Source organism: Melopsittacus undulatus, chromosome 2 (assembly GCF_012275295.1).
Source record: "Melopsittacus undulatus isolate bMelUnd1 chromosome 2, bMelUnd1.mat.Z, whole genome shotgun sequence".
NCBI classification, from domain to species: Eukaryota; Metazoa; Chordata; class Aves; order Psittaciformes; family Psittaculidae; genus Melopsittacus; species Melopsittacus undulatus.
In genome coordinates this window covers 64,183,192-64,208,167 of record NC_047528.1, presented here as the reverse complement: position 1 = coordinate 64,208,167, position 24,976 = coordinate 64,183,192, and the positions used below count along the sequence as shown (strand labels likewise).

At 42.2% G+C, this 24,976-nt stretch overlaps 1 protein-coding gene across 10 annotated transcripts in view; it reads left to right on the top strand.

The window, feature by feature from the left end:
- MAP4K4 (mitogen-activated protein kinase kinase kinase kinase 4) overlaps positions 1 to 24,976 on the top strand; it is a 165,277-nt gene that overhangs the window by 117,610 nt on the left and 22,691 nt on the right. For 2 of the 10 annotated variants that reach the window (XM_034059980.1, XM_034059979.1), the window contains exons 12-24: positions 33 to 243; positions 7,868 to 8,029; positions 10,135 to 10,221; positions 10,893 to 11,135; positions 14,244 to 14,405; positions 16,476 to 16,706; positions 17,626 to 17,732; positions 18,724 to 18,875; positions 19,577 to 19,674; positions 20,021 to 20,029; positions 20,984 to 21,159; positions 21,565 to 21,685; positions 22,860 to 23,051. In XM_034059980.1, the coding sequence (XP_033915871.1) occupies positions 33 to 243; positions 7,868 to 8,029; positions 10,135 to 10,221; positions 10,893 to 11,135; positions 14,244 to 14,405; positions 16,476 to 16,706; positions 17,626 to 17,732; positions 18,724 to 18,875; positions 19,577 to 19,674; positions 20,021 to 20,029; positions 20,984 to 21,159; positions 21,565 to 21,685; positions 22,860 to 23,051 (1,951 nt within the window). The remainder of the gene's footprint in view (positions 1 to 32; positions 244 to 7,867; positions 8,030 to 10,134; positions 10,222 to 10,892; positions 11,136 to 14,243; positions 14,406 to 16,475; positions 16,707 to 17,625; positions 17,733 to 18,723; positions 18,876 to 19,576; positions 19,675 to 20,020; positions 20,030 to 20,983; positions 21,160 to 21,564; positions 21,686 to 22,859; positions 23,052 to 24,976) is intronic. The other 8 variants (XM_034059981.1, XM_034059984.1, XM_034059983.1 and 5 more) reach the window with 8 other exon arrangements.

Below are 24,976 nucleotides of genomic sequence, written 5' to 3'. Positions count from 1 at the left end.
GTACAGGAGCCTTTAACTTCCTCTTGTTGCAGTTCCATTGTCAATGTGCCTGGAGAATCAACCCTCCGACGTGATTTCCTGAGACTGCAGCAGGAAAACAAGGAACGGTCCGAGGCCCTTCGGAGACAGCAGCTGCTGCAGGAGCAGCAGCTCCGTGAGCAGGAGGAGTACAAGAGGCAGCTGTTGGCAGAGAGGCAGAAGCGCATTGAGCAGCAGAAGGAGCAAAGGAGACGGCTGGAAGAGGTAGAGACAGGAGGCTGGTGTTCAGAAGCCCCTCTTCTACTTATGTTTCCTGTTCCCATGCCCATTTGTAAAGAGTTCCCTGTAGCCCCAGCACATCTTGGGAAAGGAAACAACGTGCAAATCCAGTGGCAAATATAGAGCAAAGCACTTAAATCCATGTCTGGCTACCTGAGTAAAAACCACCTTCCAGAGAATTTGAATATGCAGCAGCTCCTATGGAGGCAACAGGAGCCAGAGCTGAGTTCTTTGAAGGTATCTGGAGGAGGCTCTGTCTTGGTCTCTGTTCCAGAGAAGAGGCAACATGTCTAGACTTCAGGTAGCTGTAGAGAAGGGGAGACATTAATTATTCCCAGGTGGATTTTTCTCAAGATTACTTTTTTAGGGGCCCATGACATGCTTTAAATTTCCCTTTAAAGATTTCTCCAACATCTGTGTTTGGCACTCATTCATGGGTAGGTAGAAGCCTAATTTTTAATGTGTTATTCTCTCATGCGTAGTAACATGATGACTGTAAAAGCTACCTAGATTTCTAAATAGTGTATATATAAATCAGTGTTAAAATTATAATTCTGCAAAAATTACAAATATGTAAATGATACTTTTGTGATATGATAAGTATGCAATTTGCATACACTGCTGGAAGATAAAAGAAAAATGAATCTACATGTCCAATATTGTTCTGTCATACTTTTCACCTCCTCAGATCTCATGTGTGTTTATATATAAGTAGATGGAATATGCAGTGTGAGCTTCAGAGGTAGGAGGATTTGAAAACAGTTCTTCAGGCCAGAGCTGGGTATGACACAGAGCTGAAGTGAAACCAGTCCTCTAGCTTCTCAGGAAATGCAGGGTCACATTCCAGTTGTCCTTAAATGACCTCTTGAGTCTATGTTTCAGCTCTTCACTTAGCAATGGGGGAAAAGCTACACCCAGTCTAGTTTCCCAAATCCTGGTAATGTTTAGTGACAATGCAGCCAGGACCAAATGTTGATTTGCATCCTGTGACATGTTTACATAACAAATGATCCAAAGTTCCAAATAGCTTTCCAGCTCACATCATGCTCCTTATACCTCTTTTTCAATGTGCAAGGAGGTTTAGTGCTGCTGTAAGGAGGTGCTGGTAGCAAAGACTCAGCCACACGTGAAGCCAGGAGGAGCAACAAGGGGGAGGCATATAACTCCATTTCTCTTCTGATTCTTCCCCACCCTACTGAGATCTCGCCAAGTGTCATGGTTTGAGCATGTTTTGAGGGTGTTTTTGTTCGAGGTTTTTTCCAGCCAGGTGGAGGAGGGGAGTCCGGGAGGAAGGAGAGGCAGGACACTTGACCCAGGCTAGGCAATGAGGTATTCCATACCATAGCACGTGATGCCCATGATGCATACTGGGAAAGGGAAAGCTGGGAGGGGAGCTCTGGAGAAAAATGGAGGAGGGAGCACATGGTGCTCGGCCAGGCAGGGTGGAGTGAGTTATGGGTCGGTGGCTGGTGGGGTGTTGTATTCTTTTCACTTGCTGTTTGCTGTATCATTATTATTTGTAGTAGTAAATGGCAGCAGGGGTTTTGTGTTATGCCTTAGCAATTAAACCGTTCTTATCTCAATCCGTGGGGGCTACATTCTTTGGATTCTCCTTCCTAACTCTCCGGGAGTAGGGGGACTTGGTTTAAACCACGACACCAAGATAAACATCATAGTGCTTCTAACTGTTTTTAGACTCTGTAGTGATTTGGGGAGGGGAGGGGGGGGAGAGGAAGGGTGAGAGCATATAATAAAAAGAGGCTATGAAAATATGAAAATGAAACATTGATATTGTCAAAGGTGGTCAAAAGTTGACATACTTCCTAGCCTGTGAATTTTTTTCTTAGTATGAGAGTCAGTGATTTATTTTAAATGCCCCTTTAACCTCTGAGGTTCTGCTGGCAGTACTTTTTTGGTGAGGAAGGGGATTACAGTTAAATTATCTATGTCATTTGACTTCAGTATAAAGTGCAACACTTAAAATCTGGAATTTCTTTTTAAAATAAAGGAAGTGCTGCTGCTGGCAGTGGAAACAAAGCAATGGACCTTCTGCTGCACAGGATTGAACTTTCTGGGGATGTTGCAGAAATAATAATTTAATGAACAATTAAAAAGAAAGGTCAATTACCTGAAAGTTATGTTTAAATAGTCCTGCTTTTGTTTAAATAGTCCTGCTTTTGAAAATACAAAACAAAACTTCCACAACCACAAGACAGCATGTGATGTAGGTTGATCCATTACTGAATGAGATTGCACAGTGAACCATGTAGAGTTTGTAAGAGAAAAGCTTTTACCTTTTATTGGGTCTGTAACCTCAGCCTGGTTCCCTTGGAGACATAAATATGAATGATGAGCTATAAAGTTTTCCTTTTGCAGGTGGTGGGGCAGTCTTATTGTTCTTAAAGTGAATTAAACAAAGGCTTGCGTTTAGCTTTCAAAAAGCCCTACTTAATTCACTGGATCATGTGCTGGAAAAAATGTATGATCCCAAGTGATTTTTAACAAAACAGCCAAAACGAGCTTTTTAATGTGGGGGAAGGGTGGTAGACACATATTTAGATAAACATCAGTGTTGTGACACAATTGAAGGCCAAAATATTGAAATGTTGTCACTTTGTCCTTAACTCACCCCCCACCCCCCATCCCCTTGTTTTGATGAAGCCAGTAAACAATGAAGAGCTTGGTAATGTGAATTAAAATTAGTGTCATACACTGAATCTCTGGGTTTCCATCACTTTGTTGATATTTTTACCAAGCCTCGCTTTCTTGTAATGTTTCTTTGTGTTAGGTGTATGTTTGGATATACCTGTTCAACATTCTTTGGGAAGAATTTTATGCATTAGATAATCTCCCTGGACAAGTTGCTTATACTTCCCTCCCTTCTTCCCCACCTCCCCCACCACTTCCTAAATTAAAATTGAGGGCTTGTTCTTACAATGCTGGCACAGAGCCTAGACAGTTTTGACCGAGGCTGCAACAGGAACGGTGTTTAGGACATCTGCCAAAATCTGTAATTCTCAGCAGTATTAGAGAAAAGATTATTTTTTAAAAGGCATATAGGTGACTTCTAAAACTCATTGTTACAGCAATCTTAGAATTTGTGTATTACTGAGGAGGTGGAAATGATACATGGTCAAAGTATAGAAAATGACCTGAAATGTTTCAGGAAGGGGATTATTTGTCCTCCCTCTGACCTCCCCCTGTAAAAATCATACAAAGACTAGTTGCATAAATTGTCAGCCATATGGCATATAAGTGTTTAGGCTAAGAAATCTGGCTGTTCTAAGATGTCTGTGTTTCTGTTCAGCAACACAGAGACACCAGTTCTCAGTATGATGGGTAGTGAAAGGCATTTGAATTTATGCTTTGCAAACCTAAACCTGGTTAGGGAGAAATTCAGAATGAGCTGTGGTGGAATCCCATTCTGCGTGGACCTCCACAGTTTGGGATAACTTCATTAAATGGTGTGTCTCCCTGGTTATGAGAACCTAAGATGGATGTTTTTGAAGTGGTAGGTTATAGCTCCATTGGCAAGTAGTACAGTCCTGTAGAAGCAGATTTGTGGAGCACAGTAATTAAAGTGCTGAGGACCTAAGGACTTCATTCCACATGTTTAAAGACAGGAAGAGTTCCTTTGGACTAGCTGAGGTCTAGACTGCATGCCTGCTTGTGGTTGGAGTGCATCTGCCTTTTTAATTTCATCCAAAAGGAGTGGTTGGCACACCAAGACATCTTCAGAATATGAAACAAAACTGGGTAAGTGGAGATGATTGGATGAGTCACTTCAAAAGAGCAATCCTGATCTGAACCAAGGTGGTAATGTAGGTGTACCCACAGGTGATTTTTTTTACCAGGACTTTGTTTTTTTACAGAAGAGGAGATTATTCATATATACTCCATTTGAATTGCTTGCAGCTTGGATTGGTACTGAGTAAGAAGTTCTGCTTCTGGTTTATCTCTAGTGTGGGCAAAGCAGAAATCTCTTTACTAATCTTTCCCATCCTCTTCGCAAGCTAATACCAGGTTACCTAATTCTTTGTGAAAGAAATAATTAATATATCTATTTATCAACCCTCATCTGGATATAAAACAGAATAATAAGATTTTGTTAATACAGAATTAGAGGATCTGTTTTTATCTTCAGCATTTCACTGTATGAACAAGGTCCTGAATTTGTTGGTGTGTACCAACTGCATGTGTAGTTGCATTGCCCCCTCCTGGTAAATCATGCTCTACTGCATGGTCTTCCAAGTGGAGATCTTGGATTCCATTATGAGATTGTCGTTAATGTACCCTAAAACAAGACAAAGAGCTAGTGTATTGACACTGTTTTTCTGTATGGGTTTTTGGTTGTTGGCCTAGTAAATGCCAATTTTGCGAAATGCAGCAGTGTGAGGCAGTTTGAGCTCTGTCAGAACTCTGGTTTGGCAGCTCTGAAATTTCTTTGAAGAGTTCTTGCCCTCACCTTCTGGTTAACAGTTAGCTCCTTGAAAATAAGCTTTTCATCTGACATGTAAAAGAAAATTGGTAATACCAGATCCAAGAAAAGAAAATGTGGATATGCATCCATCATTTCAGTGAGTCCAGATCCATACCTGCTCGCTATTGGGCAACAGTGGTTTGTATCAGGTCTTTTTTGTAGCGTGTGATAAAAATTGTAGTATCTATCACTCACACTTACTAAATGCAGAAGCCCAAGTTTTGCAAACAGAACTGATGTTCATTTTAACTAATGGTTTTCCCTGTCCTGCTCCCCTCCTTTGGGCAAGCCTAAGGAACATGGTGACCACGGCTGTGCTGTGTCCTTGTGGAAGACTTGCTAGAGCAGTCAGGAAGGCAACCTTGTGCCAACAGAAGGGTGGTAGGAAATCAGCTAAAGGGCTGCTTCTAAAGACAGCTTGGGTCAGCGTCAGCTTGTCACCTCACAGTTTTGCCATTGCTTTGATAAGATGTAGACAAGGACCCAAGAGATGCTTGTTGCTGTAGGTTTCCTTTCCCTGGGCTTGTTAAAGGTAAATTCCACTTTGTCAGCTGCCAGTAGTTTGACGCTTAGGTTTCAAAGGCCACGTGCAGAGGAAGTGAAACCTTTATTTTATGGCTGGGGCTGGGATAAGCGGATTGTATGGGTTGTTTGTGCAGGCTTCTGTGATGCCAAGTGCCTCCTTCCCGCCCGCTTGGCGAGGGGCTAAGGCGGTGTCTGACGGGAAGGCGGAAGCAGTGCCGAGAAACCCCATCTCTTTGTGTACTTTGGCACATAGACAATAGAACATTTGTGCTTTGGAGATTTCACTTAAATGCACACTGGTGGCAGAGAATCCTTTTTTTTTTAGTTTCTTTCGTTGGGTGATAAATATTTACTGTTGGTGCTGAGCTGGAAGTCTGGCTGAAGGTTTGCTTAAAAATCTTTTAACAGCTGATTTTGTTTATTTCATGATATCACTGGAAATCAGCTCTCTTGGTCAATTTGTAACTTTCTTTTCTCATATTAAGTTCAGTTATTTATAATTATTACTGAATACTTCTGTGTTGATTCAAAAAGCAATGAACTTGTTTCATCCAAAAGACCTAAACTCTGCCTGTCTTCCTTATAGTGAGAATGATGCCATCCCAAGATCTGCAATATATACGCTTAATAATGTCATCACAATATTGTTAAACAGACAGGCTTCATATGCTGAAGTGTTAGAGTTGATAAATGTTCATATTAACCAGTCAGCAGTGTGCTGTCTTTTGCATCCTCAAGGCAACAGAATTACTGAACTTCATATCTTAGTTTTCTTAAACAAAGAGCCTGTCAGACTTGATTAGCCAAGAAGCACCTGAATGTATTGACTTAAATATAGAAATTGTTTGACATAGATGTGCATATTCAGAAATAAAAGTGCCTACTTAATCCTTTTATGGTGCTTTAGAAATGAAGGAGTGAAACCCATGAAATGCACTGCGTGCCATAGCTGCCTTGCAGCACTTTTACTATTTTTGTATCTACATTCATTGAAGAGAGCTTGTTTAAGCGAGAGAGAAAAGGCTGGTAGATAGATTTGGTTGGGAGAAAAGGCACAAGAGCAAGGGAGCTGTGTTTCTGAGAAGATACAGAAAATGTGGTGCAGCTAGTTAAGCAGAATCGGAAAGCAGACTGTTTTATTTAAGTACTACTAATTCTTAACCATCTTTACTCCCATCCCCCATCCATCCCCCCACCCCCCCAGTGTTTCTTTTCCACTGTCATGTCAGTATTGATTCCAGAAGATGGAAAAGGCTGTTGAGCTTTCAGTTACTGCATAGTCATGCAGGGTCATGTGCCGAGCAGAGAAAACTTATCCTGTAAGGTAACACAGGGAGTGTAGATTGGCCTTTGCTTGTTCAGCTGAGGACAACTATGAAATGGACACTAGTAAATGGATTTGTGAACCCAAATAAAAGCTTAGTTTGTGGGCTCTTGCAAGTCTACTTGAAGAGCCTTAAGACTGACAAATCTGGGGCAGTTTTTCTTCAACAAAAATTGATAATTGTATTAACCTTAACCTGAATGGGAAAAGGAATAGCTAACGTAAGTTAGCATTTTCTTGGGATTAAATTTGGGTGTGCTTCTTTTTGTTTAAATTTCGTCTGTGTTTTTTTAGCATATTATAGAAATGTATCATGGAAGTAAATATTCCCAGTAGATGGTTGAACGGGAGACAGCTGGGTCTTTTGACACTTAGGCAGTTGTGGGAGGCTGCCTGGAATTTCGAGGTAGGTGGAGTAACTGGATGTTTCTGTAGAAGTGCAGGAAGAGTTGGTCACGACTGTATGGGCATTTAAAATGTCTCTTCTGAAGTTATTCGTGGTGCTGTGTAGACATAAATGAGTCGGTTCATGGTTTCTAGAGCTGTTCTCCAGGTTCTTTTCAGACTTGAGCAGACTTATCAGCACCAGTTGGTATTTGGGTCATGCATGGAAGCTTATCTGTGTGAGTGTAAAACCTACCTCAGCTGTTTTTCCTCTTTTACAAATAGGTGCTTTTGATGTCTGGGGAGGTACTGAGGTTCTGCTGTTCAGCACTTGTCTTCTCTTAGTCAAAGTTTTGGCCAGTGCGTTAAATTGAGCTTGGTTGTGAGCCAACACCATTAAATTCTTAGCAGACCATGGGCTGTGTTAAGAGAGAAGCTGCTTATCAAAAGCTCAGTTGTCATTTGAGTTTTAGCTGATTTAGTGGGACTGTTGATTCCCTTTTGGCAACATACAGATAATGTGTTGGAGTCAATAAAATTGTCAGTCTGATTAAGATTTGAGTTCAACAGTTGATCAAAGATTGAGACTTCAGTATGAGCCTCTCTTGAAGAGCAGCAGTGAACTTCCACACCTTGGTTGTCAGGAATATGGTACGTGACTTTGTGTATGTGTGCATGAAGAAACCAGAAAGAATAAGTGAGGCTGCTTTTAGGGACAGTTGTGTGCTGGGCATGAGTTGGTTTCCTGGTGGAACGCTTGCAAGGTACTGTTTTGTCACTCAGTTGCAGAGCTTGCCAGTCCTGGTAAATCCCTCTCTTCACAGTAGAAAACAACCCCACCTCTTTCTTTGATAACAACAAAAGTAAAACTTTGTGGTTTCTTTTCCCTTTTGTAGCAACAAAGAAGAGAACGGGAAGCTCGAAGGCAACAAGAGCGTGAGCAAAGGCGGAGAGAACAGGAGGAAAAAAGACGTCTGGAAGAAATGGAGAGGAGGCGTAAGGAAGAGGAAGAGAGAAGAAGAGCAGAGGAGGAAAAGAGGAGAGTAGAAAGGGAGCAGGTGAGTCCATGATAACAGATATATGTGTAATAGGTTTGTTTCTTCTAAATTCTAATTTGATTTTTTAAAAACTAGTAAGCCTAAATCAGCTTGGACAACCTAATGCTGACCCTGTCATCTTTGTTGTCTCTGACAGCAGACGCACTAACACAGATCATAAAGCTTTATGGAAAATTTTGGCAGCCTCAATATTCCCTCAAAAAAAGAAGTCTTGTTGCAGTACTTGTTCTAAATTCAGCTCGTGCCCCTGGGCTTGGCTAAAACCATCAGAATTGGTGAAATCATCACTGGGGCTGAAAATTGTTTCTAGGCTTGTCTTGCTGGATCAGTGCTTCTTGCAGGACATGCTCCTGTTTAAAAGGCCTACCAGAGAATGGCAGCTCTGTTGTGTGTCAGCTTCTGGCACCCAGAATTGGTCAGAGGCTTGTCATAAACTTCTGAATATTCTGAATTTGAGGTGGAAGCTTTGAGCTGCCAAGGGTTTTCCTTCCTAAAACTTAAATATGCAATCTCCCTCTCTTGCTTTATTTAAAATCAGCTCTAATAATGTATGCCAGTTCAGGCAGCAAATGTATCTTTAAGTTGTGTCAGCATATATTTAAGTTGTGTCTTTAATACATAGAGAGTACAGGTGAGAAACTTTTTACACTATGAAATTCAGTTGCTATATATGCATGAAATCTGCATGTTTTAAAATCCTTTAAAAACTTGAATCAGGGTGATAATCAGAGTAATAATTACTGTGCATGTACTACAAAATGCTGATGCCAAATAAAGGGCCAAAACTGCTTGCAAATTTCCTATGAACTTCAGGAATGCTGGTTTTGGCCTGATGCACCTTAATTTTATTCCAACATAAAGTACCTGTATTTTCGATTGGTGGTTATGTTACTGGGGAGTTTTATTGTGTTTCTATATATTCAAAAAAAGGAGTTGGAGTCAAAAGGAGAGAAGACTTAACCAATGGGAATAAATGTATGGAAAATCTCTAATTACAGCACAGCAATTTGCTTTTGGGCAGACACCGGGTATTCCCCCAGCTGCTTTTTAAACTGTTGAAATGCTAATTACGCACAGTGCCAATAATGACAAATGGTTAATTGACGTGGCCAAGCTGAACCACTCTGGATTTTCAAATTTGTTTATTTTTCAGAAGAAAAGATATGCCCCCTCTTAGTGTTTTTGTTAACCCAAACTATGGCACAGCCAATGTGCGTAACAACAGTATAGTGTATCTCATCAGTCTGTCACAAGACTTTATATAGCTCCCATCACTGTATCACTGATCCATTAATTTCTTTATGCATACACTGTAAATGTGTGTGTGCATGTGTGTGCTTGTGTGTGTGCGCATGCACATGTTACATACTTCCATTAATTGCATGATAGGATGTTATCAGCTTGGGTTTGGTGCTTCAGAGTTTGAGTTCTTCAGGGGGTCAGGCGAAGCAATGAGTAAACGTCTCGACCTGTTGAGGCTGAAGGTGAAGAGGTGGCTAGATCTCAAGTTTGGTCTAATATCTGTTTTCTGGTGGATGTTTGTTTGTGTCATAACCATCGCATAATTCAGCAAGGCTGGCAGTGTCTGCTCAGGACAAGCTTCTGGTGAGGGCAGCAGGGGAGATGGCAGGGCAGGTCCCAGCTGCACTTGGCAGAGCCCCTCTCGGGGAGCTTGCTCCAAGTCTGCCTACACTATGCCTGGCTCTAGCTGTTGCTAACAGTTCATCGCACCAGTGCAACAAACTAATGTTTAATACAACTTGCATGTGACTTCGTATTGGCTGTGTTGAGTCAAGACTCGCTGTTTTAACTTTCCAAAACCTTCAAGTGCATTTTGCTGCTTCTTGAAACCACTTCCAAAATACGGAAACGAGCTCTGGCCCATGCTGGCAACATTTGCAGGAGTGCAAATTTCAGAACAGAAGGGGCCGAAAGCCAATGCTCAGGAGGCAGGGCTTCCTAAATTGTTCTGCAGGCACTAATCCATCCTGAAGTGCGTTTCTCATTAAAGCTGAACTGGGGAAGTAGCGTGTGGTGTTCCACCCAGGGGGTTCTGATGCATTCCTTTTGAATAAATTTATTGCTGGGTAATTTCTATGTGACAGGAGTATATCAGGCGACAGCTAGAAGAGGAGCAGCGGCACTTGGAAATTCTACAGCAGCAGCTGCTCCAGGAGCAGGCCATGTTACTGGTAAAGCACTGTATCTGTTTTGTTCAGTAGCTATAGGATCCATTTATCCGGCCAGTCCTAGGCTTCCCTCAGTCGGGCACAGCTGCACTGACAGTATGACAACAAAGGAGCTTGATTAAAAGGCCATTTATGCTAGCGTCGTGGGCTGACAGGCACATATGAGAAGTGCTGTATGGTCACACTGCTTTCTGGGCTGTAAGAGGAGGCTTTATGTTAAAGTAGAGCGGCTCTGGTGTGGTGGTCGAGTTTCTGAACAGACCTTGGCATTCAGTGAAGAACTAGAGTGCTTATGTTGCAGATCAAAAGCACACATGATATGTAAATCCACCCCAGGATACAATGGCCTAGTGTTGGTCTAAATCATTGTTTTATGAACTTTACACTGGATTTAGTATAAATAATTTTTTTTTTTTACTTTAGTAAATATCGGTTTTGACATAACTCTCCAGTCGTGTCAAGTTTAGCAGTACACACTCAACTTCCCCAACATGAGACACATGCCATATTGGTCTAACTTAGCTCTTGGGTATACTTTAATGTTGATATAAACAAAAAAAGAAAACAAGAAAAAAAGGCAACAACAACCAGAAAGGTGCATTTTTATTGGGATGGATAGGGACATGTCCACTGTATGGTCAATGTCATGTCTTGAATTACACGTTTTTTCAAAGGAATACAGATGGCGAGAGATGGAGGAACACCGACAGGCAGAGCGACTTCAGCGCCAGCTGCAGCAGGAGCAAGCCTACCTCCTGTCACTGCAGCATGATCACAGGCGACAACAGCAGCAACAGCAGCAACAACAACAGCAGCAGCAACAGCAGCAGCAGCAGCAGCAGCAAGAAAGAAATAAACAAAGCTATCATACCCCTGAGCCAAAATCCCACTATGAGCCTGCTGAAAGAGCGCGTGAGGTAAGTCCTGTTTCTGGGCAGGAATCTGCTGCCTGCTCCTCTGCCCCTGCCTGTTGCCATCATTGCAACTGCAGTTCTGCTGTAGTACAGTTGGAGACTAAAGCATCACTCATAAGGGTCAGGGTATTTTAAAATGTAGCCCACTGGTTTCTAAACCTGAGGGCTACTTCTGAGTACTGCTGCTGTGATCATTGGAGTTCAGAGTTTTGAGGGTGGAAAGAAATTCTGAAAGGCTGCACTCTGAAGGGACTGGGTTTTGGTAGCGTCACATCAGGAATTTAATTTCATCTGCACTTCATCAGGCATGTTTTCATAGGAAGCATTGGTGCAGTTGGCAGTCTGTGTCTCTGGCAAGTACTGGCAATTGGAAACTGGGAAGCAGTTGGAAAGCACAAACCTATGAGGGATGCTTGTACATAGTAGTGCCTGTTTACACATTTGGTGCTTTAGCTCATGCTCTTGGAAATTTCCTTCTCATGAACATAAACCCGAATTTCATCAGTTTCATTTTGAAATGTGAATTATTCTCTTCTGAGATCACACCTTGCTCTTATGAAAGTCAGTGGTGTTGCCTTCTTGGACTTTGGGCACTAACAAGTAGTTCTGAGATCATCAGAGTGCTGTTTGTTTCAGTGAGTGGTCTCCTGTTTTCATTGGTCCACGATTAACTTTGCTAAACAAGTAGTTGCCTCTTTGATGCACCCTTGGCTATCTTTCAGCAGTCTTATTCTTACGTTTCCCTTGAGCACCATAGTGCCCACAAACCACCAGACTGGGCAATACTGGTCAAAGCTGTTAATGGCATTCATTACTAGCATGTGGGAACTAGGTAAATACATTTTGGAACAAGAACAAAAATATCCTTGGGACTGTTGAACATGATAAAATAGCTTTCAGTCCACCTTTGTCCACTAGCACTTTATTGCCTTTGAAGTATTGCTGTTTGGGCTTGGTGAGCACAAACTCATTTTCTTGTAGATACTGCTGTCCAAGTTCTTTATAAACCATGTTTATGCTATCTCATCCATTCTGCTTGGTGGTTGAAGTATCTGGAACGTCTCTCTCAGAAGAAGTTCAGACTTGTCCGGTATGTGGTGATGCAGGCATGGAACCAGGCCTCCTGTCCTCTTTTCACATTCCTGGCCCACCTCAGTGGAAGCACAGTGCCAGTCCAGTGCTCCTGTCCAGCCTGAAGGCTGGCTTTGGGGGAATACAGGAATGTATCTACTCCTTGCCTCCCATTTTCTTTTCATAACTGAAAAGGAGAGAAATACCCAAAGGGTCAAATTGTTACATCCTTCAGCAGAATTACTGATTCAGCTGGTTTTTGTCATAGTTTTTTTCTTTTGTGATTGCTCTAGCTAGGAGGAGTAAAGTGAAGGTGCAGAAATACTGTGTTAATAGTCAAATCTTCCCAAAGATTGCTGTGTAATATTCTTAAAAACTGGGGTAAGAACATAGCCATAGTATCTATTTTTTTTCCCTATTGCAGTAGCAATGGTGGTATAAGGAAGGACTTCCATGATTGACTCTGGGAAACAGCAAGGAGCTTACAGCAAGGTGTGAGGCTTAATGCCATTTTCTAATCTGTACAGTCAGATGACTGGAACAGGGCCTGTTTTTATCTAGGCGTGTGCTCACTGTCTCCTTCCCACTTCTTGCCTGGTTCTCAGGACATGTGGTTCGTGCAGTTTCTGTGCTTTGTGGAAGAAACCTATCATCTACAGCTAGCACCGTGAAAATATGTTCCTTCAGACAGAAAGACTTGGGGCTTTTCCTTGTTCTATTCATGACAAGGAGTCTGGCCTGTTTTTTAAAGGATGGCTCTGTGAAGTTGAGCACAGTAGTGAAAATGATTGTATAATGAAGATGTGTGCCTCCATTATTGTCCCAAGACATGGTGTAGTTTGTGTAGACCTGGCAGAAGCTTGTCTGCTTGTTCCTATAGGCAAACTGTTAACTGTCCTCAAATTTTGTAGAGCAGAGGCAGGTTGGGTTTATGAAGCAGCCCAGCTGAGGAGTCCTGAAAACTTGCCCTTGTCTTCTGACATGGCTGTGAGAGCAGTGGGTCTCTCCAGACCATCACTGCAAGGAAAATTGATTAGGGAACCACCCCAATGCTGGGTTTTTGCTCCAGGAATAAGGGTTAAAGCAAATATTGTGAGCAGAATTCATCAAATGAAGTCAGCCCAAGCTGCTAGTATGATTTTTCTTTGATGATGTGATAAAGTGATGGGAGTTTAATGTTCCTCAGAGACAGCTGCTCTGGCAGAAATGTGCACACTGCCCTGGTTGCAGCAACAGGCCATCTTGGGAAACAGGGTATTTCCTTTTTGCCTGGAGCCTTCCTTCACCTCTTGCTGTTCGTACTTCTCATTTTGTTCACAATGCTACAGTCTTGGAAACTGCAACATTTCTGCATGTGGACCTCACTTGATGTTCTGTTGAGAACTGAACACATTCCAACTTAGTCTTCTGCTTGACTAACTCTCACAGTCCATGTATGATCAATTCTACACCTCCTTGAGAACAAGAAACAAGCTGCTGGGGCTGTTTTCTGCAGCATATGGGGTTGTGTTGGGACTGTCTCATAAGAGAAGGATGACCAGCCCTACAATTTCATACCTAAAACTGAACAGGGTAGAGAAGCATATTCTATCTCTTCTTGCATTGCTAAAGAAACAAGCACAAGAAAGCAGATATCAAATACCACTGGCTGAGTGAGGCAGGTAACTACAGTAAGGGAAATACACTTTTATATTGAAAAGTTGTTTCTATTTTCATCTATCCTTTTCATTGTCTGTGAGGAAAATACCAATGGATAATAACTAGTCTAGGTGGAAAGAAGCTCCATAATGGTCTTTAATCATACCACTTCACATCTTACTGTGTGCTATATACACTCTTCCTGTTATTCCCTATTGAAATACTTGCCATTCTGGTGTAGCTCACTAGCTGTTTTACAGTTATGGTGAAAGTGTTAGGGGAAAAATCCTGCCAAATGTATTTGGTTTCTTTATGGTAAACTAGAAGTGGTACTCACCTTCATATTTCTACTGTAATTCATTTTATTGACTCCAGGCTTAACCTCCATTTATTTTGGTTTAGGTGGAGGAGAGATTTAGAAAAACTAATCAGGGCTCCCCTGAAGCACAGTCTAAACAGATGGGCAAAGTGTTGGAGCCACCAGTGCCTTCAAGATCAGAGTCCTTTTCTAATGGAAACTCAGAACCTGCTCAGCCTGCCCTGCAGAGGCCAATGGAGCCTCAGGTAAGTGTCCAAGAAAATCTCTGTGAGCCTGGAGGAAATGCAGAAGTCCCAACATGTTTCTTTCAGATTTGCAGATCTTGGCACTTAGTCTTATGTAAAGGGTAGCACTGTTACACAGAGCAGCTTATTCAGTGCCTTTACTTCTTGTCTGTTTTTGCTTATTGATAAACTGATGGATTTGTGGGCTTGGTGGTGGATCTTTTTTTTTTTTTAGTTTGAGTTTGGGTTTTTTTTCTTTTTGTTGTTATTTTTTATCTAATGTTACAGCTAGATTTAGAACTGTTGCATTCCATGATTATCTGTGAAACAGCGGAGTGGTGGGCTAAACACTGGCAAAAAGTTGAACTTTTACACTTTTACAATTCAGAATTTGATCTGAGTGAAATATTTACTACCACAAAGGGTGCTCGGGAAAGAACTGAACTTGCTTTGTTTTTCCAGTTCTTGCAGAAAAAGCTAACTAAACAAGTGGGTTTTAATAGTATAAGCACTGCTTCAGAGAGATTTACAAAACATGACTAAGAAAAGCAGGTTTGTTGTCAGTAGGCCTACAGTTGCTAAAGAGAGCTCTGTACCACCCCTGGAAAAATCAAAAAGAGGTTGAAACCACTGAGCTCTGTGGCTGCTGTCATTCTGTTGTTTTCTAATGCAAAAACTCCAGGTCTTGTTATCTGCATTTCATAGGAATTATAGCATGAATTTATAAAGTAACCTTCGTATAAAACTTAGATATAGCCCATACATTCAGGGGGATCTGGATATGCTAAATTAAAATGTGTAGTTCTGCATTCAGTTCCTCTGTTTCCATGCAGAATTTTCCTCTCCCAAATTAAATCTGCTGATGACAGTGCAAGCTAAACCCATCCCTCATTGTGACTAGGTACTGCAACTCTTTTAGGCAACAGAAGAATTTGAACAGACGGGAGAGTGGGAGAAATCAGGACAGAACTTCATCTCTTACTCATTAATTCCTGGCTTTTATTCAAACCTCTATGACTATTTCAAAATATTGGACTTGTATCTTCATGCTCTCTGTGCCAGTTACTTTCAAAGTCTGGGTCTTCCACTTACATTAAGGATAATCAGGCTCTTCAACAGCTGTGTGTATTAAATTTGAGGAAATAATAATCACATAAAAACAAATACAACCAGCCTACTGAAACCGAGATTGAAAGCAAAGTTTTGCTTAATTATGAAGTGTGAAAACAGTGTGTTCCTCAGTTATGACCTTTTCTTCTCCTTAGTTTCAGAAATGAACTCTGAAACACAGTTTTTTGCACAAGGAGGGAGTTAGCCTGAAGGGTCAATATGGATTTCACTGGAAATCCCGATAGGGTTTTAACTCTGGAGTCACTGTTGTGCCTTCTTAGTCTGTGTAACTGAATACGTGTTCATGTACATGTGTTCTTAGTTTTCGTATAAATATGTATATATGTACAGTAGATGGTACATATATGGTGTAAGTATAATGTACATCGTACATATGTATACTATATACAACTTATATTATGGGGTTTTTTTTATGTATTTCAGTGACTGTAATGGAATAAAGGCTTTTGCATTATGGTCTTTGTCCAAAAGTTTGGAACTGTATCTAGTTCCTAAATTTATTTGGTAACATAAACGTCTGTCAGTTTGCACATTTTACAGCATTCTTTAATTTTGTATATTTCTTCAATTGGATATGTGCTTCAAATTTCCCAGCCCACCAGTGCTGCCATGAGACCTGACCAAAGCCCACTGAAGACCAAGGAATGGAAGGCAGCTTCTGTCTTGAGTGGCCTTTGGACTCAGGCTCAGGGTGCAGATATTAGGTCCCCTTTTCTTCTGGGCACCAGTGTATGTGTATGTGGAGAGCGTACCTCACCAAAAATGCATATGTGCTGTATTTTCAGTCTGTTACGTTCTTTGGGCGCTTGCCTTGCTTTTAAATGCATTGATTCCACCCCATGCTTACCTAATGCCATAACCAATTTGTCTCTGCCCGCCCCACCTGCCTTTATTCTGTGTTAATTGGAAAGCCAGTTATACTGAGCGCATTGAATGTTTTATGTTTTGTTTTCTTGTAAGGTACAGTGGTCCCATCTGGCATCTCTCAAGAACAATGTTTCCCCTGTCTCGCGATCCCATTCCTTCAGTGACCCTTCTCCCAAATTTGCTCATCACCATCTTCGTTCCCAGGACCCATATCCACCTTCACGCAGTGAAGTGCTAAATCAGAGTTCTGACTCTAAGTCGGAGGTACCCGACCCCACCCAAAAGGCTTGGGCTAGATCAGACAGTGACGAGGTGCCTCCAAGGGTAAGGAGTAGAAAGACAGATGTGTGCTATTTTTCTTTATTATTGATTATTATTTTCTTAAGGATGTGATACCCTGGGCACTGGGAAGACTGTGCCCTTGTGCCAGCATTGGTAACTATTTTGGAAGGCAGATTATAACATAGGTGTTTAGTCAATGGGTTAATGATAATCAACCTTAAACACAATATTGAAGCTTCATATAAAATTGGCAATTATTTATAGAATGTAGCTATTTCAGAGACAATTTATTATGCAAAGATAACAAATCATTACCATACTCAGGAAAGAATTTAAAATATCCCTGAGGTTATTGCTCAGAGTTAATTTTCCTCTTCATCTGTTAGCAACCCAAACTATGAATCATACACGTATTTAAAATTGAGATGGAGCTGAACAAAAAGGAAACATTCAATATATTTCCTCCTCCTCTCCTTCTCCCAACCCTCCTCCCATCCACTGGGATTTGCTTCTTCTGAGTATGTTCTTGCTCCCCCCCACCAGTCTTTGCCTTCTGCTTATCCATTCCCAGGCATTTGTTTGGTTCCCCTGAGCTTATTCTCCTAATTCTCATGCTGTTTCAGCAAATTGCTTTGTGCCTTCCCTGCTTCAGTCAGAGTGCCATATTCTTTTAGAATGTCTCAGTAGTTGGAGGGTAGTGGGGCGTCTATGTGTTCATGTGATAACTATTAAATACTGCTTAATGTTAAGACTAAACTTCTGAGTTCTCTTCCAAATCTGAACAGCAGTCCAGCTAAGGCCCTTGGTTTTGTGGGTGTTTGTTCATTGCTTTTGGTCATTGATGCTAGCTTGGACTTAGAATTGTTAAAATCTTAAGACTATGTTCTGTAGCAGGAGAGATTTAATCTTCCTCTTCTCTCTCTCCTCTTCATGGATTTAACACAACCTTTCTCTCCCCAAGGTTCCTGTGAGAACAACATCCCGATCACCAGTCCTGTCCCGCCGCGATTCTCCTCTGCAGGGCAGTGGGCAGCAAAATAACCAAGCAGGTCAAAGAAACTCCACGAGGTGTGTAAGCCAACATGTCATTGCCTTTCTTGAGTTGGAAGGAAAAGGCTCATGGGAAGCCAGGCGTTTCCAGAGAGCTTCTGGCATTGTATGCTGGACTTGAAAGGAAGATGAATTTGGATCCCTTTTCAGTAATGATTAATATTAATTTCCCTTGGTGCTGCAGATGTGCCAACAAACACTGGCAGAATTCCTTCTTTCCTCCTTCGAGTAGCCTGCCCAGTAACTTTAGCAACATTTTCAAAATATCCTTAATATTTCTGAAATAATGTGGCCATTCATGAGCATCTTGCTTTTTGATGCAGCAGGTCATCTTGGCCATACTGTGGGGATTCCTGGCAGCAAAAGTGTTTGTAACATCTGAAGGGAAACAACCTCAGAAACTTTCTGGCCCCTCAGCCAGAACCAGACTTTAAGAAGGAAAGAAATGTCCATGAGCTGTGACACAGCATCTGAGGTCAGGGAGGGGATGGAAGGGGCTTCCTCCAGAGCTCCGCAGGTCAGCATGGATAGGCCACCCTGGAACTGGCTCACTGACACTGGCTCACAGGGGTGAAGGTATTCTGAGAATGACAGGCAGTTACGTCTTTCTGGCTTATGCTTGGCTGGCCAGGGCACTTCTGAGCTAATTTTAAACTTGCTGCAGGCTGAGAGAACTTCAGATTCACTTTAGATTAGATACCTAAGAATAGCAGGTAGCCAGTTACAAATAAAAAGAATACCTTACACACACCTTAACTTTTTTTTCTTTCCATCCTAAATAAATAAATAGGGTGATAAATAAATAAATAAATAAAATAATATATCCTAAAAAAGGATAAGTATTTCAAAGGAAGCTACTGCCTGGATTGTAAAGCATCGCTGATGTTCTCAGCTCAGCATTGAGTGCTCTTTCAGATAAGTTATTAGCAAAACACGGGGGAAGACAGATATTTGAGTTTAGGAATGGGAATCTGAAACTGAAATGTGTGTCTTTTCTTCCACGATACAGCAATATAGAGCCTCGTCTGCTGTGGGAAAGGGTGGAGAAGCTTGTACCAAGGCCTGGCAGTGGCAGTTCTTCAGGTTCAAGCAACTCAGGCTCACAGCCTGGCTCCCACCCCGGCTCTCAGAGTGGGTCTGGAGAGCGGTTCCGCATGAGATGTAAGTCCTTTCCTCACCCTCCGTAACACTGTGTTTCTAAATTTGTGAAGTTACGAAACAGTCAATAATGAAGGTTGAAAAGCCTTGTTGGGAAAGACCTTTGAGCATGCAGTATCAAAGCTGGATTAGCTTCCAGTACCCCCCCTTGACAGTATTTCCTTACTTGGGGAAGATGGTAGGCTCAGAAGTCATTGTAGAAATGTTTCATTATTTTTTGATTCACATCCAGTGACTGCTGCATTTTCCTGTATGCAAACAGCATAGTCTCCATGCTCTCACAGCTCCTTTCCTCATGTGCAGGGGCACATGATGCTTTTTACTGGTCACCTTGGTGGTGGCTGATGGGGTGCAGACTGCTATGGACACGTCTCAGCTGGGTTATGTTGGATGCTGATGCAGGTTCTCCAGCTTGTGGCTACACTCCATTTACTCTCTTTAATCTACAGCTGTGTGACAGTTTACTTTGGCTTCAATCATAGGCCAGCTGCACCTATACAGATCACAGCTTATGACAGCTTTTTGTGTAGTCCTTCAGGGACAATGTAGTAGTGAACCAGTGAAACTTAGGTCTTCCTGTCGGGAACAGCCTGATAACTTTCTCATCTCTCTTCCCCACTACAAAGTGAAGTAAGAAAATATACTTTAGTTACCTGATTAATCTGTTTTGTTCTGTGTTCCTTCTGGGGCCTTGCCACATGTAGCATCGTCCAAATCAGAGGGTTCTCCATCGCAGCGTCATGAAAGTGCACCTAAAAAGCCTGAAGAGAAAAAGGAGGTCTTCAGACCTGTCAAGCCTGCTGTAAGTTGAATCCATCTTCCCTTGTCTCCCCTCTCTTTGATGTAGGCCCATAAAATGTACAGTGTGAGCTTACATTCATGATTCCATTGGGGGTGAACGTCAGCTGGAGTTGAAGTTTCTGTCTTGCAGGCCTAGCAGCATGTCCTGGGCTCTGCCACTGCCTCCACACATCACAGTACCTGAAACGTTAGAATTTGCTCTGCTTCTGGAATTGATTTCTGCTCTCTAGTCTTCTTCTTTCCTAATCTTTTCCTTTCTCTCTTTCAATCCTGTGTTTCCTTCCTGGGGCTGGACCAATGATGGTGCTTTTGACCTGAATGTGCCAATGCTGGGCTGAATGGTGCAGGGAGAAGTGGTAAGACCTTAAACTGGTGCTATTTTCTGTGAAAGATTTCTGGTATTTTCTTTATCTGGCTGCTGTTACAGTTGATTACAGCTCGATGTTCAGTTGTATCTGGGGGATCATGGTATTTCCAACTTTCCTTAAAACTTTTTTGCTCTTGCCATTATGGTACTGCACTAGCAAAATCTGTCAGTTAAAGCTGCTTTCTTAGAGAAACACAGAGCTTGGTCCTTCACTTCAGATAGTACAGTGTGTGAAGTGTTGGCTGAATTTGTATTCAACTAAGTAAAGCATCACTACACAATTGAGGGCAGACTGCACTGACTGCAAACTTGGTTTACCCACACTCCAAGCAGCAGAGAGCAGAGCAGCTTATGTCTCATAATGACACCTGTGTGTGACTGAGTGGGTGCTAATGAACCTGACTTCTCAGATGAAATCCTTAGTGTGGATCCATGCAACTGGAAATGGATCAGAAGGTTTCAAGGAGATCAGCTCTCTGTGACTACCTTGAATGTCTCAGTATGTCTAAGGATCTTTCTGCTACCTTGCTGCCTGGATTTCTTGTGGTCATTGCTATTAACCTGCAGAGTTTAGGGAAATGAACTGTGACAGTCAACCAGTGGGTGAGAATGCGTCCAGGTGCTTATATATGTCCTTCAGATGGTATCATGGGTTAAACTGAAGTCATAATCAGGATAGCTGGGATTTAGAATATACATTTTTATGTAATATGGCAAGGCCCCCTTAGGTTGACTTTCTTGGTGCTTTAATTTATCAGAAAGTGAGCTTTAGTAACTCACTATCAAGAATGAGTAACTCAAAAGAAACAATACTGCTGGGGCTATGGAAACGAACAATGTTCAGCAATGAAAAAGTGAGCAAATTGGGCACTGATTCTGTGGGTTTGTCTTGCAAATTCTTTTCTTCCTTGCAACATCAGCTTTTTCCTCCCTCTCCCATCAGGATTTAACTGCGTTAGCAAAGGAACTGCGAGCGGTAGAGGATGTGCGACCTCCACATAAAGTAACGGATTATTCATCCTCAAGTGAGGAGTCAGGGACAACGGATGAGGAAGATGATGATATGGAACAAGAAGGAGCAGATGAATCTACTTCTGGCCCAGATGATGTCCGAGCAGTGTTAGTTCTTCTAACAGTGTTCTGTTTTCCCTCTTAGGGGGTTGAAGAAAAAGGATGCTGGGTATTTTGACTTGTATGTTAGCTCCTTCAGCTTAGAACAACCTATGAGCAAGACTTAGTAGTATGTTCACATTTTCAAACTTGAGGGTAATCTTTTCAAAAAGTAGGCTTCTATGTATTATGCCTTTCCCTCTTCTCCCTTTATTTGTTATAAAGCAAGAAGTGGTGTTTAACAAACTCCTGACTTCTTTTCCTTTTAAAGAGAAGCTTTCCTAGGCAGTTTATGTAAATACTCCACTCTGAGCACAATATAAATGAATTTTGAGTGTGCCTTGGTGTGGGGCAGCGAAAGCTAGGGAGTAAGTGCTCTTATTTCACTCAAGTTATTTCTTGTCCGGCAAATAGGTCAACGTTGAACTTGAGCAATGGTGAAACAGAGTCAGTGAAAACCATGATCGTCCATGACGATGTGGAGAGTGAACCTGCCTTGACTCCTTCTAAGGAAGGCACCTTAATTGTCCGACAGGTATTGCTTTCCTTCCCTGTGCAGTTCTGCACTTTTTCTGTGCTCATTAACCCACTCGCTCATTCACCCATGCTGTTTCTACATTATATTTGTTGTTCGTATTATCAAGACACAGCTGTAGTGAATTCCAGATGAGCAAGATGTTTGATGCATGCAAAGAGGAGAGTAGCCCTTCACCCCTTGCTTCTGTTTTGCATGCTTTCCAGTGACACCATGGCAGCACCATGCAGAATACCTCAAAGTCTGTGGGAGAGAAGGGTAGAAAAGCTGCAGGTGTTTGGAGCAAGTACCTGGAGCAAAAAGTTTTACCATAGAACTAAGCATAGCTCTCAGGAGTGGGGCTGGGAGGAGGCTTGGGGGAGCATTCAGGGATTTTTCAAATAGTTCTGAACCTGTAGCTGAGGGCTTACAGACCATCTAGATAACATACACTCACACACACTTACATACAAATTCATGCAGCAGTTACTGTGGGGGAATGGAGAAGCAAAGTAGGTAGCAAGGTAGAGAACATGGACAGAGCTAGAGTGCTGTGTTGTTGCCTTTGATTCTGAAAATACTGCATTCTTGTGCCTCTGAAAGATAATGATTCCCTGCTTTCAAATGAGCTCGTGTGTTAATGAGCGTGCTAGCTTATAGGAGTTTCCTCAGTAATCGCATTCCTGAATTTCACAACTGAATGCCAGTTTCTTAATTGAGCCCTCTGGTTTGAAAATTGAGATTTCATGCTTACTGTTTTAAATAGTTAGCTGAAAGCATTTGCCAGACAGTCCAAGCTCATACCTGTGTAGGATTTAAGTTAGTTTTAACCAAGACAACAGGGAAAGAAATCCTCCCTCCACCCCCAAAAATGTGCTTGTCCGTGTTGTGGTGGAGGACTTTCCAGCACAGTTACTCTTCTGTTAATTAGTGGATGGAGCTGGCTGTGCAAGTCAGCCACATGAACTAAGCTTTTGCCTGCCAGAAGAGGTGGGAATTTGCCAAATTCTAGTAGCTCTGCCCACTTCCCCTTTCCATCCAGGCATCAAGGCATGGATTATCAGCTTATTTTAAAAAAAAATTAAAAAATAAATGTAAAAAGGTAGAAAGTGAGGGAGAGAAGGAGAGAGGTTGTTAGGGCTATAGACCTTTAAGCAGCACTTGAGCAAGACAAGTGTGCCTGTTTTTTCTACAGAGTACAGTTGACAAAAAGCGTGCCAGCCATCATGAGAGCAATGGCTTTGCCGGTCGCATTCACCTCTTGCCAGATCTCTTACAGCAAAGCCATTCCTCCTCCACTTCCTCCACCTCCTCCTCCCCATCCTCCAGCCAGCCGACACCCACCATGTCCCCACAGACACCCCAGGACAAGCTAACTACTAATGAGGTATGTCTTACACCACAGCTGGCTGCTTTCGTAGGGTTATAGCAGCATTGCCTAGTAGCTAGTTTGCAAAGGAACTCCAGCCAATCTCCCCTGCTTTTTTTTTCCTGTCACCTTTGTTCCCACCCCCAAATAACACATTTCAGTTCTGTATAAGAAGCCCTTAACTCTAGAGCAGTCTCACGCCAAACTTGCCAGTTTACTATTTTTGCTTCCTCTTAGTCAGTCATTAATTGCATGGCATTCATTTTAAACTAAACTTGACTACTGCATTTCCAAGCCAATACTATTATATTTTAATTCTGTTTTATTCTGGGAGCAGGCTAATTGCAAGCAGTGTGCCTCTTAAAAATTAGCAGTTAATTTTGGCTTTGTCAGTAAAGGTTGAGCTGGTAACTCCGCATGTATGAGGAGCTGCTTGTGGAAACTCACCCTTTGGGAGAGGAAGCGGCCGTGGAGGAATTTTGCTCTTTAAAGCTTGCCACATGGGCTGGGTGAACAAATCAGGTTATTACATGGGAGGGTTGTAAAAGCCTGGGGTATTGTTGTTTTGGAATAATGAATTGGGGAGAATCTTTGGGTTTTTTCCAAGTATGTGTGCACTCTGAAAAGCAGCTGTGTAAAAATGGCTGTTCTCCACCAGTGCTGCTTGTGTCCAGGTGGAGAAGCAAGGCTTTGCTGCAGGGGAAGCTTCCTCTTGCTGTCCTGGGCTGATTCTGGGCTGATGCCTTCCCTTACCAAGTGCTGGTGGGCAAGCCTGGTCCTTCACATGTGTGTAACCCCTTCAGTAGAGGAGATGCACACACGTGAATGATGGGCATCATTCGCCTATTGCCAATCCTAGCAGTTGTGGTGGTTCCACTCCCAGCTGGGTGGCCAGCTTGGCTTTTGGGGAGAACTTCTTTTTGTGGGCAAGCAGTGGTGGTACAGGGGAAGCAAAACTTGGTGAAAATAAACTGCTGCTTCTTAGGGTAGAGCTGTACTGCCACGTAGGCGTGCAAGTGCTATGACGAGGGAAGGTTGCAGTGAGCTGGGTAGGCTGATGGCAATGCACGTGTTCACCACAGGATCAAAAAGGCTTCTGAACCACATAGCAATAGGGTGGGTGGGAGGATTTCCTCCTGGAAATTTGGTTAGCATAATATTAATTTTCAGCTATGCTTCATTGGTCTTTGATCTTTCTGAAAGCACGCTCTTGTAGGTTATAGGGATCAGTTGATTGATCCAGAGATATGACTGCTCATTACTTTGATCTAAGCAATAAATAAGCAGGGTTCAGTTGACTAAGCTTGGGAAGTGGAGGCTGTGGTGGTGGCTGGTGGCGAAGGAGCCTTTTGGTATTGAGCTGTGCAGGGGAGTGATACACTCCTAAGACCCATTGCTATTTTTTTCTGCAGAGTAGAGGCTTAGAAAGGTAGAGGCTGAAGATCAGTTGATGATAAAGAAGTGTCTCTGTGCTCGCATAAAGCTGAGCAAAATCGCAGTACTGCTTGATATACCTTACCCACATGCATGCCCTTTACATATATATTTTTTTTTCACTTGTCCTATTCTGCTTCAGTATGCAAATGTTGTCACTTTAATACTAAACTGGCAAGGGTTTTTAAGTTGTTCCATTTCCACTTTTAACAGTCCATTGTTTCACTTGTCTTCTTCTTTTCTTTATGTTTTTTCATGTTTAGACCACATAACTCAGCAAGCACCAGCGATTCTATCCACCACATATTCATAGCTTCCTGTCACCGTTTGCTACACTTTCCACACTAATGAGCCCCTTTGTTCGATACAGGTTTAATATGTTGCTTTGTCAGATAAAGGTGGAAGAAACTGCTGCAGCTTTCTGGCAAGAGGCTCAGGTTAAACAAAATAGGGAGAAAGAACAGTAGTGGACATTGAAAGAAATGTAATCCATCATAGAAGTGAGCGCT